Source organism: Rhipicephalus microplus, chromosome X, assembly GCF_043290135.1.
Source record: "Rhipicephalus microplus isolate Deutch F79 chromosome X, USDA_Rmic, whole genome shotgun sequence".
Classification (NCBI taxonomy): Eukaryota; Metazoa; Arthropoda; class Arachnida; order Ixodida; family Ixodidae; genus Rhipicephalus; species Rhipicephalus microplus.
In genome coordinates, this window is record NC_134710.1 from 304,242,997 (window position 1) to 304,258,861 (window position 15,865).

At 44.0% G+C, this 15,865-nt stretch overlaps 1 protein-coding gene across 1 annotated transcript in view; it reads right to left on the bottom strand.

Moving 5' to 3' along the window:
* kel (kelch protein) overlaps positions 1-15,865 on the bottom strand; it is a 60,516-nt gene that overhangs the window by 42,467 nt on the left and 2,184 nt on the right. Inside the window, exons 3-4 of the mRNA XM_037413775.2 lie at positions 6,376-6,601; positions 3,510-3,685 (exon numbers count right to left, since the gene is read on the bottom strand). Coding sequence (XP_037269672.1) covers positions 3,510-3,685; positions 6,376-6,601 — 402 coding nt within the window. The remainder of the gene's footprint in view (positions 1-3,509; positions 3,686-6,375; positions 6,602-15,865) is intronic.

The following is a 15,865-nucleotide window of genomic DNA, read 5'->3' on the forward strand; positions in this document are numbered from 1 at the left end:
TTGGAAACCCAATGGACACATTTTCAGGAGAGGATGGAGGTGTGAAATAACTAGAATTCATTAAAAAAAGATAACATCGCTAGAGCAAACATCAAAAACATGGCTCCCATAAAATGTTCTATCTACACAACTTTCAATCATGGTTTCTCAAAGTTGCATAAATACTCGCTTTCAGTATGACACAAGATGCAGACTTTTATTTAGATAGGAACAGTTATTATGCCACTCCTTGATGCTTTTCCTGAATTTTCATATCAATGTCCACTATCTCGTGCTGAATGGAGTTGGCAGTCTTCCTAAGGATGTTTGACTATATGATGCCTGTCAGGTCCCAAGTTGCCTCTGCCTCTCCTGCATACAAGTCTGACATAGCTGTTGAATCCTTCGCAGTGACTTCTAGATTAATTTTCATTTTTGTAATGAAACATTTTTTTTTCTTTTCATTCTGCTGCCTTCTGCGAGTTTCCAAAGATGCACAGTGTTGTCTGCCACGATGATGGGGTAGTTGTTACGGTGCTCAGCTCAACCCAATGGTCGTGGGTTTAATGCTTGCCATGGTGGTCGTATTTTAATAGAGGTGAAATGGTAAAGGCTCGTGTACGAGGTTTGTTAGAAAAGTATCCGACCTTATTAGTATTTTTTTTTTGTGGGCGCCCGATGGATTTAAAACAAGTGTGCTTGCATCAACTAACCTTGAACCTTGGTGCGCATGTGTGAATTTTTTCTCTCCTTCCAACAGTGTCAGTTGTTGGGACGCAGCATTTGAGTGAGGTAGTGTGCAGTGCTTTTGTTGGTTTTTAATAGCAAGAAAAATGATGGAGCCACTGGAGCAGCACTACTGCATCAAATTTTGCCAGAAACTGGGTGACAGCCAAGTGGAAACCATTCGGAAGATCAAGACGGCTTTCGGTAATGACGCTATGAGCCGCACACAGATAAGGAGTGGTACAGCCAGCAGACGGCCACACATTGATGGTGAGTGAGCCACGCCTCGGCTGGCCATTAACATGCTGAAATGACCAGGTCATTGCCGAAGTGAACGCTGCGGTGATGTGGGACTGTCGTGCAACTACCCGGGAAGTTGCGAAAGATTTAGCCATGAAGAGAGTTGCGGCGGAATTCGTGCCGAAGCAGAAACAATTTCGCGTTGAAGTCTCACAGGACATGCTGGATTTCACAAGCAGTGACCCTAACTTCATGAACACCATTATCACTAGTGATGAGTTTTGGGCGTACGGATACGACCCGGAAACCAAATCCCAGTCATCACAGTGAAAGCATTCCATGTCACCAAGACCAAAAAAGGCCGGCCAAGTGTGCAGCAATGTCAAAGTGATGCTGAGTGCTTTCTCTGACTCCCGCGGTGTGGTACCCAACGAGTACACACCACATGGTCAAACAATCATGAAAGAATACTGCAGGGATGTCCTGCGTCACCTACGCGATGCTGTAGAGACCAGAGTTGTCCGGTGTCCCTCATAACAATCTTTTGGTTTTGGGACATAAAACCCCGAATATTAGTATTATTAAAAGAATACAGTGTTGGTTCCTTGCAGAGGCTATTGATGTTCTATATTCTATTACGATGGGCACATTGAATATGCCGCCTGCTATATTTATGGCATCACAAGTAATTGGCTGTGAAATGTGCGACAATAAAAATGAAAAAAAAAAAGGAAATATCAGCAGTTTCAAGGACTTGTGAAAATTCCAGCACTTGCAAGGCCTTGAAGACAAACTTTTTAAATTCAAATGTTTTCAAGGGTTTCAAGGACCTGCATGACCCTGTTCTACACTGCCATCACGAGCTAGACGGCCAGTCACCTTACTTGCGGATAACGTCACTGACTGCATGAGCAGGACAATTTCTTTTGTTGTGTAGGCAATCGGCTGTTGCGCCAAGGTCATATGGGCGGGCCCTCTCCGGATTTCTTAAGTTGTAGCAGACTATAGTTGACGGATCCAGACACACCACAGCCTCACTGACACAGTAACCTACGCAGTGTATAAGATCTGCGCTGCTTCTTTCAACACAAACAAAAAGACTAGAGTGCCTCTGACTTTTAGCCCTCAGAAGTACTGTCTCAATGAAAAAAGATTAGCACAAGTGAACAATGGCTGGAACTGCAAAATGGTGACACACGGCGCAGTTGTTCACGAGCACCCCGATAGTGGGAATGCCAAGCACGTTCCAAAATAAGTAGGGGTGGCTGGCAGACTGGTAAGAAGCAGTCCATCTTGCTCTTCGCCCGTTCGAAAGACCACATCTTAAAGAAACGCTTGTTCATTACTTCTCTGCAAATGCGGCTATGTACATGACATCTTTTTTTTTAAATGTGAAGCATTTCTTAGCGAACTTTGGCGACTTTGAGCGTATCTATCTATCCATCTATCCGCCTATGACTTCTAGCTCTCCTGGCCGTTTCAATAATAATAATATCGATAACAAAATTGGTATGGAATAACATGATGGTATGATGAGCATAAATGACTAGTCATAACATGAAAATCAGGATATCTATGTTACGAATGTCATGATTTACATTTCATGGTCTTGTTGCTCTTGGTATGATACGACTGCATGGCGAACACAAGTGACAGACGCTAACATGGATATCATAGCATGCATGTCACGCAAGTCATGAGCAAGGACTACACGCCACGCTCATGGTGCGCTCGAGGTCGTTTCCCTACCTTCACATATACAAAATTTGGTATTACGTGACGTGAATGATTAAGGTCCAAACATGATAATCATGACATGCGTGCCATGTAAAACATGACCACATGCTACACTCATAGCGCACTCGCGGCCGTTTCGCTAGCTCCACATATACCAAATTTGGTATCACGTGACATGAATAGACGACGAAGGTAAATGACACGTCCAAACATGATAGTCGTAATAATACTGATTAGATTGAGTGTTCCTTTTCTTGTGTGTGTCTCTTTTGCGGTCAAATCATGCCATTAAATGATAGTCGTAACATGGAAGTCATGTACGGCAGAATTTATGTCTGCTGATTTTAAAGTGATATATCAACCTTCCTCATTCATGCTTCGCATATCATAAATTTCCACTGTACGTGGAATATGCCAATTTTCTGTTTTTTTTTTTTTTCGCTGAAGTTGCAGAAAACCTTATTTTTATCACAATTGCCCACAAAAAGTTGCTTGTTGGAATGCTTTCCGCTGGCTACCCCTTCTTTGAAATATGAAATGTACTTGGCACTCTTGATATTGGTGCACTCGAGAAAAACACAGCGCCACATGTTGCAATCTTGCTGCTCCACCAACAGGTCCCTTGTATTAATATTTTTCTATTGAGACTGTACATATCAAACTCCAGCAAAGCACACGTGAGTGAATTCATCTAAGCATGGTCAAGAAACAGCATGCTCGTGCACTGTTTTTTCCAACCTATGGTCTCCAAGCTATACAAACATAGTTCATCAAATATTACTGCCTCCATAAGTTCAAGAGAACACAAACAGAAACCTAGAACTTACACAAAGTGCTGCTCAATATAGGTATCACAGTGTGACAAAAGGTCAAGACAACCATGGAGATCTGCAAATGCCCGAATGCCGAGGCAGTTCGATGGGTGTAGCTGTGCCTGCAGAAACTCGCAGCAAGCTTCTTGGACATCGCTCAACTGTAACAAGTTAGCAGCAGGTAACAGGCTCTGCCAAGAAAAATGAAAACACAAGTCAATATTTTAATTAACTCTACAAAGCTTGTCAGGCCATGGCTTAATCAATTTATGCAATTTACATAATTCCTCTTTTAATATTTGGATGTGAACATCTATATTTTAAAGTGTAAAACTTCAACAAAGTGAAATCTGAAAATTCACACACAAAATAGGTAACACAAATTTAAGAAATCTGGTGATGCTTCCTAAAGCCACTATTAACACAAGTCTTAAAGGAGTGGGGACATCAGCTTGCTAGTCACGTTTTTTTTTTTTGTGTCAACATATAGTTGTCAATGCCCTAGTAATTATTTGGACCTAACAAAGCAACAGAGGGATGAATTATTATGTATATGTAATACTGATTAGTAGGACCAGTATAAAACCCAATGAAAACAGGTGATAAGAGCGCGAATTTTCAGTGCTGCCTCAGCGCTGACAAATCGTCACCTCTTGCAGTCCTGCCCATCTGATTACGTGGCCACACAAAACAGGGACGCGAGTTTCAGTTGACACTTCATCTGCTTGGTGCGCACATGTAAAGGCATGTCTTCACCACCACCATCTTTATAATCACCACCATCAGCGTTTACAAGCAAATGACGAAAACAATAAGGAATATGGAATCGTGGAAATCTGCAGCGTGGCGAATCATTTTCGGTTCGATTCTATTCTGAGCAGTGATTTTGATATTGACGCTTAACTGAGCAGCAATGAGGCAACTCGACACACACGCTTGGGCCACGCTGGGTGGTAAGACATATAAAGGCTGTGTGTGTGTTACTTTTTTGTGATGACCATAATTTCAAATAATCACATTCGCACTCATGACTCCACGACGAATTGCCTAAAGTGGCACAATAAAAACGCAAGATTAACACGCAAGATTAACACGAATGCACTGCATGTTCGTAAAACAAAGCAAGTCAGGCCGTTGCCAAGCATCGCTGCCAAACATGTAAATGCCATGATGACAATATCGAAATCGTCGACGTCACCGCTACTCGCTCATCGTTACTCAGCTCCTGAGGCACGGCCGAGAAGCTCGCTGAACACGTCAAAATACTGTCAATGTCTTATGGCTGGGAATGCGTCGTTGAGCTTTTGGAAGCTCTTTGCGCTCAAAATAGAATAATTGCTTCGTAATGGAAGCCCTCATCTCTTCATACTTCACTAAAAAAACTCTTGCATACCAAGTGATACAATGAACGCCACATCTCGGGTTTAAAACTTATTGTGACTGCTCCTTTAACATGTAACGGTATATGAGAGAATTGAATGCTCATGAGCCACTTTTGCAGAAAAAATTGAACAATTGTAAATGAAACAAGAGTGGCAGTTCCATCACTACATCCTATCAATTAAAGGGCTGTGAAAATGCTAGGCATTGTAGTTTGTGCACTATTATGAGAACAAATGCCACACAGACAGAAAAAATCAAAGAACATTAAGGTATACCATGCAAACACTTCCATTACCTCACTGGCATGGAAATTATCACTGCAGCAAGAATCGGGCGTTGCTTCGTCACCCTCATATTTTTCATGGGGAAAATGATGTTCTTTTGATTATGATGTTCTTTTGATTGACTGATTATTGTATATCATTGGTGATGACTTGATGTGAATATACCATCACCTAGTTGGAATGTTTTTCTTTACTAAAAGAAGTGAAAAACTATGCTACCATCAGTGGTCATCAGCAATGGTGCATAACCCAGTTCAGAGACAGTGCAGCTTCTTGGCATGACCTTTGAAATAGGCGACACCCATTGTATGCTTATAAGCTTTGAGGCAACATGATGGGATTCGCATCATTTCTGTTCACATCATGCCTGTAGCTATACAAAAGATTGCTTCAGTGACAAAAGCCTCCAGAGGTGTAAACTGAGCGAGGGGAAGAGGCCTCCTGCTTCTTTTTCAGCGTAAGTGCAAAACATTAGGTAAGTAACCACATATGCCAATCAAGTTAAAGAAAGGGCAACAAGCTACGCACCACACAGTGTGGCCTGTTCTTAGATTCAGCAATACTCCACATATTAAAGCCAATGCAGAGTCAAGAGAGAAATAGACTTTATATTGGAGCAAGACAAAATGCAGGAAATCTGCACCTTAGAACTGAAGGGCATGATGTTTTTCATGTAATGATAGCAGTGAGAGAGAAATTAAACTTTACTTTTGTCTTTGCTGGGGTCACAGGAAGGTGCAGGCGCACCTCCCCCTTCCTCATCAATACTGTGGTATACAGTATGATAACAATGAGCAAATGATGTCTTTCATGTAATGGTAGCAGTGAGAGAGAAATTAAACTTTACTTTTGTCTTTGCTGGGGTCACAGGAAGGTGCAGGCGCACCTCCCCCTTCCTCATCCTACATCAGTAAATAATACTGTGGTATACAGTATGATAACAATGAGCAAGCATAAGACAAGAACAGAGTGAAAAAGGGTATTTTATAAATTTATGAAATATATAGTGAAACTGAAATCTTGCTGCCATCTTTCAACATTTTATAGCTACACAGAGGCTACCAAATATGCACAAAAACCTTATTTTGAACTTAAAATTTATTGGAATTGGCTGTAACAGCGCAGAAATGGCCCAAAGCTTTATTGACAGCTGCCATCCGATTTTTACACAGCCACAGCAGAATGCACCTTGGTTCGTGACAGGAAAGACTCACCTGCACATTATCCTCAGTAACCTGTATCTCAGCTGAGTAGACATATTCAATGAGCAAAGCCAGTGCTGTCCCGTCCAGACCCTGAAGCGTGATCTTGTTAGCTCTACTCTCCGTGAACCCCGTAAACATGGCATAGAAATAGGGGCTGCAGGATGCCAACACTGTTTTATGGGCGGACACCTCTGTGGCTCCAGCCACAAGAGTTACGTCGCACAGGAGGTTCTGCCTGCAAAGTCCAGCAGCGCACGCATAGTGAGGGCATGGACCAATGAAAGAAGTGATAGAAAGCCCCCCCGCGGTGGTCTAGTGGCTAAGGCACTCGGCTGCTGACCCGTAGGTCGTGGGATCAAATCCCGGCTTTGGTGGCTAGATTTTTTATGGAGGCGAAAATGCTGTAGGCTCATGTGCTCATATTTAGGTGCACATTAAAGAACCCCAGGTGGTCGAAATTTTCAGAGTCCTCCACTATGGCATCTCTCATAATCATGTGGTGGTTTTGGAACCTTGAAGGGGCCCTGCAACACTTTATGAGCATGGTCAGATAATGCTGCCGATCCGTAGTAGAGGCTCCCAAGAACACACGAGCCAAATGTTATAGGCAGCACACGGCCTGGAATTCACAATAAATTATCAGTCAGCTAAAAATTGCTTTCTTTTCGCTCGACAAATGACGGAAGATGCTCAAAAATCCCACGTAGATTCTCCATCCATCCGCGATTGGCTGATTTGAACATGGCACGCTCGATTGTTACAGAGATCACCGCGAGAAGCCATCACTTGTCCACGCGTGCGTGCGTGATCACACTAAAAAAGCCTCGTATTCAAAGAAAAAAAAAAAAGTGCTCAAAGTCATGAGGCGCGCATGACGTTTTCTTTTTTTGCCCCTCCCATCCCTCCGTGCTTACCTTGTAGCGCTTTCGTCAAACGAGAGAAGAGAGAATGCAATTGCAGCATGTGACAAATCTCTGCAATTCCGCTCGTACTGGACGGATTCTTAAAATTTTTGCGGGGTTAAATTTCTTAGTCAATACGGTTTTCTAGTGAATTATTTCCATGGTTATATAAAAAAAGTGATTCAGTGCCCTTTTAAACCCCACATATCAATTAATCAAGAAGTGATAGACAGTTTTCCCAACAGTCCAAATGAAATAATCAGTTAAAGAATGCCGACTAAAAGTGGCACCATGGAAACATTTTCTCTCGTTGGCAATGTGATCCTTGAATACTTTATCGATTCATCATCAACCTAACTATGCCCCCTGCAGGGCTAACTCTTCTCCCATGTTCCACCAATCAACTCGGTCCTGTACTTTCTACTGCCACACTATACCTGCAAACTTTTTAAAGGGCCACAGGGTCACTAAAGGCAAATAACAATTTATGTAAGAGTGAACGCTCAATGTATTATCAACAGCAGTACCCTACTTTCCAAGAAATTAAGCTAAATGTACTATGTGACGGGCCCCATGAGTGGGATATTTTGGAAATGATTTTGATGGCGTGAGAGCATCCGACTACAATTAATGACTAGTAATCAAACTAGCTGCAATAAAAAAAGAACTTTCTATGCATTAAGAGATGTAATAAAATGCTGCTGGTCCATTTCTGTCCGATTTATAGAAAAAACAATCCCCAGACATTACTATGGGGGAATGGAGGCGAGTGATTAAAAAGTTCCATTTTCGCCTGATTAAACTGAACAGGTCATGCCATCTCGCAGGACCCAGTTGAACCAAGCATGCCTGCCATCTTGGACGCCATGGCGAAAAATTGTTCAATGGCCATCGTTGCTGCTGTGGCTCCCGTTACTTTCACTCTGCTGCTACTAGTGTTGGCAACCCTAGAGTAAAGCCGGGCAACGGTGTGCATGGCAGCAGTGACGGGAAAGTGTCCACTTTGAGACGGGTAATCTGAAGTGTACTAACACGATGCGGACAACCACAACGTGATTTTATTTCAAAATAACCACTTCCTTGGCACAAAAGTAGCACTACAAGGTTTCTGAACTGCTATTTCAGCAATCAACATCGACTTAATGTGTCCCTTTAATTTCATCTGCTCACGTAATTTTTTGTCTTCTTCTTGCGCATTTGGCTTTTCTTGAATCCAGTCAGTTACCCTTAAGTTAATGACCAGTGCTTATCCTTTCTATGCGTTACATGCATGGCTTATGTCCATTTCTTCTTGATTTGAACTATGACATCCTTAACTCCCACTTGTTCCCTGACCCACTCTGCTATCTTCCCGTTTCTTAATGTTACACCTATATTTTTCCTTTCTATCGCTCGCTGCGTCATCCTCATTTTAAGTTGCACCCATTTTGTAAGCATCTAAGGTTTCTGCTCCTTAGATATGTAGTGGTAAGATGCAGCTGTTACATGTGCTCCTCTTGAGGAATAGTGATAGACTACAATTCATGATTTGAGAATGCCTGCCGAATGTGTTTTATCTCATCTTTATTCTTATTATTTTACTCTCATGGTTAGGCTCCGCAGTTACTACCTGTCCTAAGTAAGCATATTGCTTTACAACTTCATATTGCTTTACAACTTCTAGTTTCTCGCCACCTATCACAAAGTGCTGCTCTATCCTGAGACTATTGCACATTACTTTAGTTTTATGCATATTAATTTCCTGTACTTTCAGTGTACAGTTCAATAGTCGGGAGCTGTCATTCATCCCTTTAGTTACTCATCAATGCAATGTCATCAGCGTATCCCATATTAATAGTACTCTCCATTAACTCTTATCTCTAATTCTTCCGAATCAAGGGCCCTGATAATCTCTTGTAAGCACGCGATGAATACCACTAAAGAGATCATGTTTCTCTGCCTTACACCGTTCTTAATTGGGATTCTATCGCTTTCTTTATTAAGAACTGTGGTGGCTGTGGATCTGCTGTTGATTTCATCCAGGCTTCATCGATGCCCTGATTCCACAGTGTATGCATGAATGCTAATATCTAAACTGAATCAAATGCCTTCTCATAATGTATGAATGCTGTGCATAGAGGCTGGTTGTATTCCGTGCATTTCTCTAGCACCAGACTATAAATATGGTCTAAATATGGTATAAATATGATCTATTGTTGAGTAGCCTGTATTAAGTCCTGCTCGGTCCTTTGGTTGATCTGTCTCCCCAAATCTATTAGCTATTATTTTTGTCAATAGTTTCTAGAGAACAAATAGTAAGCAGATTGGCCTATAATTTTTTAAGTCCTTGATGTCGCCTTTCTTATGGATTAAGATGATGTGGACATTTTTCCAAAATTATGGACCCCCCCCCCCCCCCCCCCCCACCTTGTCAAGAGACACTTCGTATACAGGGTGGCCAGTTTTTTCTTTCAGCAGGTCTGATGTTCCCTTATTCTCACCAGCGGCTTTGCCTTTTTGTTGATTGCCTAAAGTCAAAAAGATTGTAAGTGGTTTTAAGAGTGAAACTGCTTAAGCCGGGTGTAAGGTCTGACATACAGACTGAAAAGGCCTCGCCGAGCAATGATGTCACAACCAGGAAGCATGTGCATGGCCGCAGCACGTATGACATCAAGTGCCGCAGCCAAACATAAAACTACCATCATTATGAACTGGCGCACACTCTCTTTCTTTTTCTCTTCATCTTTTGCTTAACTCCCAGACCATGTGCACCAATTTCCCAAGCGTAGGATGTGATAACTCTGGTCGACGATGCGACAAGAGAGACAGGAAAAAAGAAAGAAATAAAGACAGAGTTTTAGGGGCAATAAGTTCTTCACAATGCCAAGATTCGAACCAGCGATCTGAAGGCAAGTGTCTTAACCACTCGGCTATCCAGGCATGCTAGCAGCGCATAGCATAGACTTGATATGTGGGGTTTAACGTCCCAAAACCACCATATGATTGAGAGACGCGGTAGTGGAAGGCTCCGAAAATTTTGACCACTTGGGGTTCTTTAACGTGCACCCAAATCTGAACACATGGGCCTACAGCATAGCATAGACTTGCATATTATAGTGAGCCGGTGGGAAAAGAAAGATGTGAGGATGGAAATGAGTAAAATAAAGCACATGAGAGAGAGAGAAATAGAACAAAAGGCAGAAATAGAAAGATTGGAGAGCGAGAGAAAGAGAGAGAAAAAAAATGAGCAAAAGTTAGCAAAACAGCAATAGCCAGGACAACTTACTTGCCCATCAGCTTCACTGTCTCTTATAAACATTGCACCTGAACCTCTTCAAGCTACACTGATAGTTTTTGTATTTTTGAGCAGGTAAATATTTATCATTCATTGAGGTATTTAAAATTGCACAGTACATTCTTTTTTGTATATGTACCATTTTACCTTAAATATAAGCCCTTTTTCTTTCTTTCATTACATTCGTGACAACAAAAGTGAGATGGTATTTAAAATCAAAGAAAATGAAACAACTACATTAATGATGAAACAATAAATATTTTTTTCATCAAAATTTAGAACAGACAATCTTAGTCCAACTTCAAATAAACAAATGGCTGCCAGCTTTTTTAGAGACACTCGCACATGATGTCACCTGATATGGAGCGATTTATGCGGCTGTCTAAGTTACTGTTCCTTCTGTCTCACAACTTGTTTCCAGATATATTAGGCTTATTTGTTAATGTGCCACTATTCGTATACCTTCATACACCATCAGAAGAAACATCAACCCTACAGAGCAAAAACAGAGAGTGTTTAAACTTGCATACAAGCTTTGTTTCAACCTCTGCTAAGTAAACTGGGGAAGGGGACGGTACAAAGATCTGAGGAAATACAAGATTACTACGAAAAGGCCAGACAACTATTCCAAATTGCAGTTCCAATGTAAGCACATGTTCAGTGAAGCCCACCTATTCTATATTGTAGCGATGCTGAGGCAGACAGGTTAAGAAAAACAAGCGTCTTTATTAGGGCGAACTTGTGCCCACGATACTAAAGACTATCGTCGTCAAGTCCGAGTAGCCGAGTGGCACAGATCCAACTATCTTCCTCTTCCTCATTGCCGGAGCGCAGGAACGCGTGGCGCATGCCAGCCGGGTCTTGCTGGTGCTGGTGCCACGATGATTGTGGCGAGCTACTTGAACGTGGCGAACCTGTCGCAGCATTACCCCCCTCCTCAGACGCATCGTCCCGATGCTTAAGACACTGAAAAGATACATGTGCACTCTCACTCGTTTTTCGACGATCTGTCATGATAGGGCTTCATGCGGACTACAGTACCACTTCCGTGGGATTGCAGCGTCTTGAACTCATGTGTCCAGCGGATCTGACTTCATAAGTGACATTGCTGATACGGTTGAGTACTTCATAAGGGCCGAAGTATCGGCAAAGAAGCTTTTCAGAGAGTCCGCGGCGGCGCACTGGTATCCATATCCACACTTTGTCACCGGGATGATAAAGTGCGTTACTGCGTCGTTTGTTGTACCGACTAGAATCGACGTGCTGTTGGTGGCATATTCGGTATCTTGCCATTTGCCGTGCTTCTTCAGCTCTTTGCAAGAAGTCATCTAAGTCAGGTGGATAGCTGCTTTCGTCCTGTAGTGGTAACATGGCATCCAGCAGGGTAGTCACTCTTCGGCCGAATACTAGTTCGAAAGGGGCAACGTGGATTGTTTCTTGAACGGCTGTATTATATGCGAATGTTACGTAGGGTAATATTTCATCCCACTGTTTATATTCAACATCGACATACATTGATAGCATGTCAGTCAGAGTTCTGTTGAGGTGTTCGGTTAAGCCATTTGACTGAGGGTGATATGCCGTTGTTCTTCTGTGATCGGTATTTGTCATGCGCATCAGGCATTGCATTAGGTCTGCAGTAAATGCGGTGCCCCGATCCATAATAACGACGATGGGCGCACCATGTCTGAGCACTATGCTGTTCACAAAGAACTTGGCGACTTAGGCAGCTGTCGCACTGTATAGAGAGTCAGTCGCAGCATAATGGGTGAGATAGTCTGTGGCTACGACTATCCATTTCTTGCTTGCACACGATGTCGGGAAAGGTCCTAGGAAGTCCATGCCGACTTGTTGGAATGGGGCATCTGGAGGGTCTATTGGCTGGAGAAGGCCAGCTGGTTTTACGAGTGGAGTTTTCCGCCGTTGACATTGACGACAAGTTTTCACGTAGTGCTGCACCGATGCGAGCAACTTAGGCCAATAGTATTTCAGGCGAATCCTGGCGAATGTTCGGCTCACACCCATGTGTCCAGATGTTGGCTCGTCGTGGCATGCTAGCAGAATTTCCTCTCGCATGGCTGTGGGCACGACTAGTAAAAACGTTTCACCATTAGGTTTGAAGTTCCTCCTGTAAAAGGACACTTCCTCAAGGCAGAACGCGGAGAGCCCTCTGGAGAATGTGCGAGGGACTTGAACGTCGAGACCCTGCAGGTGTTGTATAAGCGCCAGCAAATCCGGGTCATCTCGTTGTAGTTGAGCGATTTCGGATGCGCCGGCAATGCCTAGAAACGGGAAGTCTTCCTCTTCAGGTACACTTGGATCGACGGGAGAGCGTGACAGGCAGTCGACATCGCTGTGTTTCCTTCCAGATTTGTACACGACCGTAATGTCATACTCCTGCAGCCTAAGGCTCCATCTTGCTAGTCGACCTGATGGGTCCTTGAGATTTTCCAGCCAGCATACAGCATGGTGGTCACTGACAGCTCTGAATGGTCTACCCTAAAGGTAGGGTCGAAACTTGTTTATGGCCCAGATAACTGCGATGACTTTTTCAGTTGCAGAGTAGTTTGCCTCAGCTTTTAATAGTTTGCGGCTGGCATAGGCTAACACTTTCTCTTGACCATTTTGCCACTGGACAAGGATGGTGCCGAGGCCGACATTGCTGGCATCGGTATGGACTTCAGTGTCGGCTGTCTCATAAAAATGGGCAAATATTGGTGAACCCTGTAGTCGTTTTTTTAATTCGTGAAAAGCTTTCTGTTCGATTTCCCATGTGAAGGGCACGTCGTCTTTTGTCAGTTTTGTAAGAGGTTCCACAATCTTAGAGAAGTTTTCCACAAATCGCCTATAGTAGGCACAGAAACCCAAAAATCGACGCACTGACTTTTTGTCTCTGGGTGTAGGGAACCTCTGAACAGCGGCTGTCTTTTCGGGATCAGGACGAACACCATCGGAACTAATGACATGTCCAAGGAATCGCAGCTCTTCGAAGCCGAAGTGGCATTTTTCGGGTTTGATTGTCAATTTTGCTGACCGGATGGCTTCCAATACTGTGCGTAGTCGCTCTAGATGTTTGTCAAACGTTGCAGAGAATACCACCACGTCATCCAAATATACTAGGCATGACTGCCATTTCAATCCGGCGAGGACAGTGTCCATCATTCGCTGGAAGGTCGCTGGTGCAGAACAGAGGCCGAATGGAAGCGCTTTGAATTCGTAGAGGCCATCTGGTGTTACGAATGCCTTTTTTCACGGTCTCGCTCGTCGACCTCTATTTGCCAATATCCGCTTTTCAGATCTAAGGAGGAGAAAAACTTTGCGGATCGCAACCGATCTAGTGTATCATCGATACATGGCAAGGGGTAGACATCTCGTTTAGTTACACTGTTCAGTTTTCTGTAGTCGACACAGAATCTAAGTGTGTTGTCTTTCTTCTTAACGAGCACTACGGGGGACGCCCATGGACTATTCGAAGGCTGGATGACATCATCCGAAAGCATCTCCTCCACTTGCTTCTTGATAATTTCCCGTTCTTTCTGTGACACCGGATATAGATGCTGGCATATAGGACTCGTGTCGTCTTGCGTTATAATTCTGTGTTTCGTGATTGACGTGCGCTGGACCTTCGAGGCACTTGAAAAGCAATCGGAGAATTCTTTTACCAAGGCGTAAATCTGTTTCTTTTGACTGTCCGGAAGGCTCTGATTGACGGTCACGAATGTGTCGATGTTGCAGGCCACTAGTCGAGTGGTTGATGTCGTTAAGCTGCATAGTTCAGTCGCCATACAGAAGTCGTGTAAATAGGCAATAGCCGTGCCTTGAGCGATGTATTGAAGCTCATTGGAGAAATTTGCGAGTAGCACATCTGCACGGCCATTCGTCAAGTGAAGAAGACCCCTAGCTACGCAAACACCTTTGTTGAAAAACAGCCTTACATTTGTATCCGCTATGCCTTGGCGGTTGTACAATGCGTCATTTTCTACGAGCATCATTATACTGCAGCGTGGCGGCACAGGTACGTCATTATGAACAAGGCGTAGAGCAGTTGGACGTCGTTCCTCAGATTCCTCCACAGGTATAGCTCGTTCAGTCGAAAACGACACGCTGGACCTACACAGGTTAATTACCGCACCATTAGCTCGCAAGAAATCCATTCCTATAATGAGTTCCCTAGAACATTCTGGCAGCACAATGAAATCAGCCCCGTAAATAAAGCCCCGTATTTCAAGTCTTGCAGTGCATCTGCCAAGGGGCGTAATAATGTGACCGCCTGCCGTGCGTATCTGCGATCCACTCCACTGTGTCACAACTTTGTTTAGCTTTTTCACCATCTTGTGAATTATCACTGAATAATCAGCACCGGTGTCGACTAAGGCATTCAGCTCCCATCCTTCCATTCTCAACCGCAAATCTAAAGTAACGTTTTCGTTGCTGCACCCATCTACCAGAAATACACCGTCATCACCCTCAAACCATATAGGAGGATCTTCGTAACTGACGTTATCAGCGGCCTCACCTCCACAGGTCGCTTGCTTCAGTTTTCCGGGTGTGGACTTGGAGAGCGATGACCAGGCTGCCTTGAAGGTGCACGTGGGCTGGATGACCGGTAGCGCATAGGCGATGGTGACCGTGACCGGTGTTGGCGTAGAGGTGGCGAGTTCTGGCGCGTGCACTAGTACTTCTCAATCTCCGCTGGTCGTTCGCCGTTTCGGGGGCACGGTGCATACGATGGGAAGCCTCGTAATCTAGCCTGTCGGTAAGGACAAAATCTGTACAGATGACCCGCTTCCCCACAATGAAAACACAGAGGCCTGCGCTCGTGATCACGCCAGATTTCACTTTTCCTGGGCCTACGCTTCACATAGTGATGTGTGCTACGTGCTCCTGGGGGCAGATAGGTAGCTGTTGGTTCCCGTGGACGAGGCACGCTGCGTGCCGCAGGTGGGAGAGGAGTCGTCGCCATCACAACTGCTGCATTGCTGCGTACCGTGGGTTGTCTGACAACCTCAGAGTATGTTCGGATAGGTCGAACCGGCTGCAGCTCACGCTCTGGCTCTCGTATCACCTGCCTCAGTTCGTCACGAACAACGTCCGTAATAGATAGTGCAGTTGGAGTCTGGGGAATTTGCAGCCTGCTCAGTTCTTCTCTAATAACTGATCTAATGAGCTCTCGCAGGGCTTCAACGTCATTTCGCACGCCTCCGGAGAATACCTGTGCAGATGCGCAGTTAAGATTCCGGTTGTACTGCCAAGCCCGCTGTTCCAGTGTTTTTTCGATGGCCGTCGCTTCCGAGTGAAACTCAGCAACTGTGCTTGGAGGGTT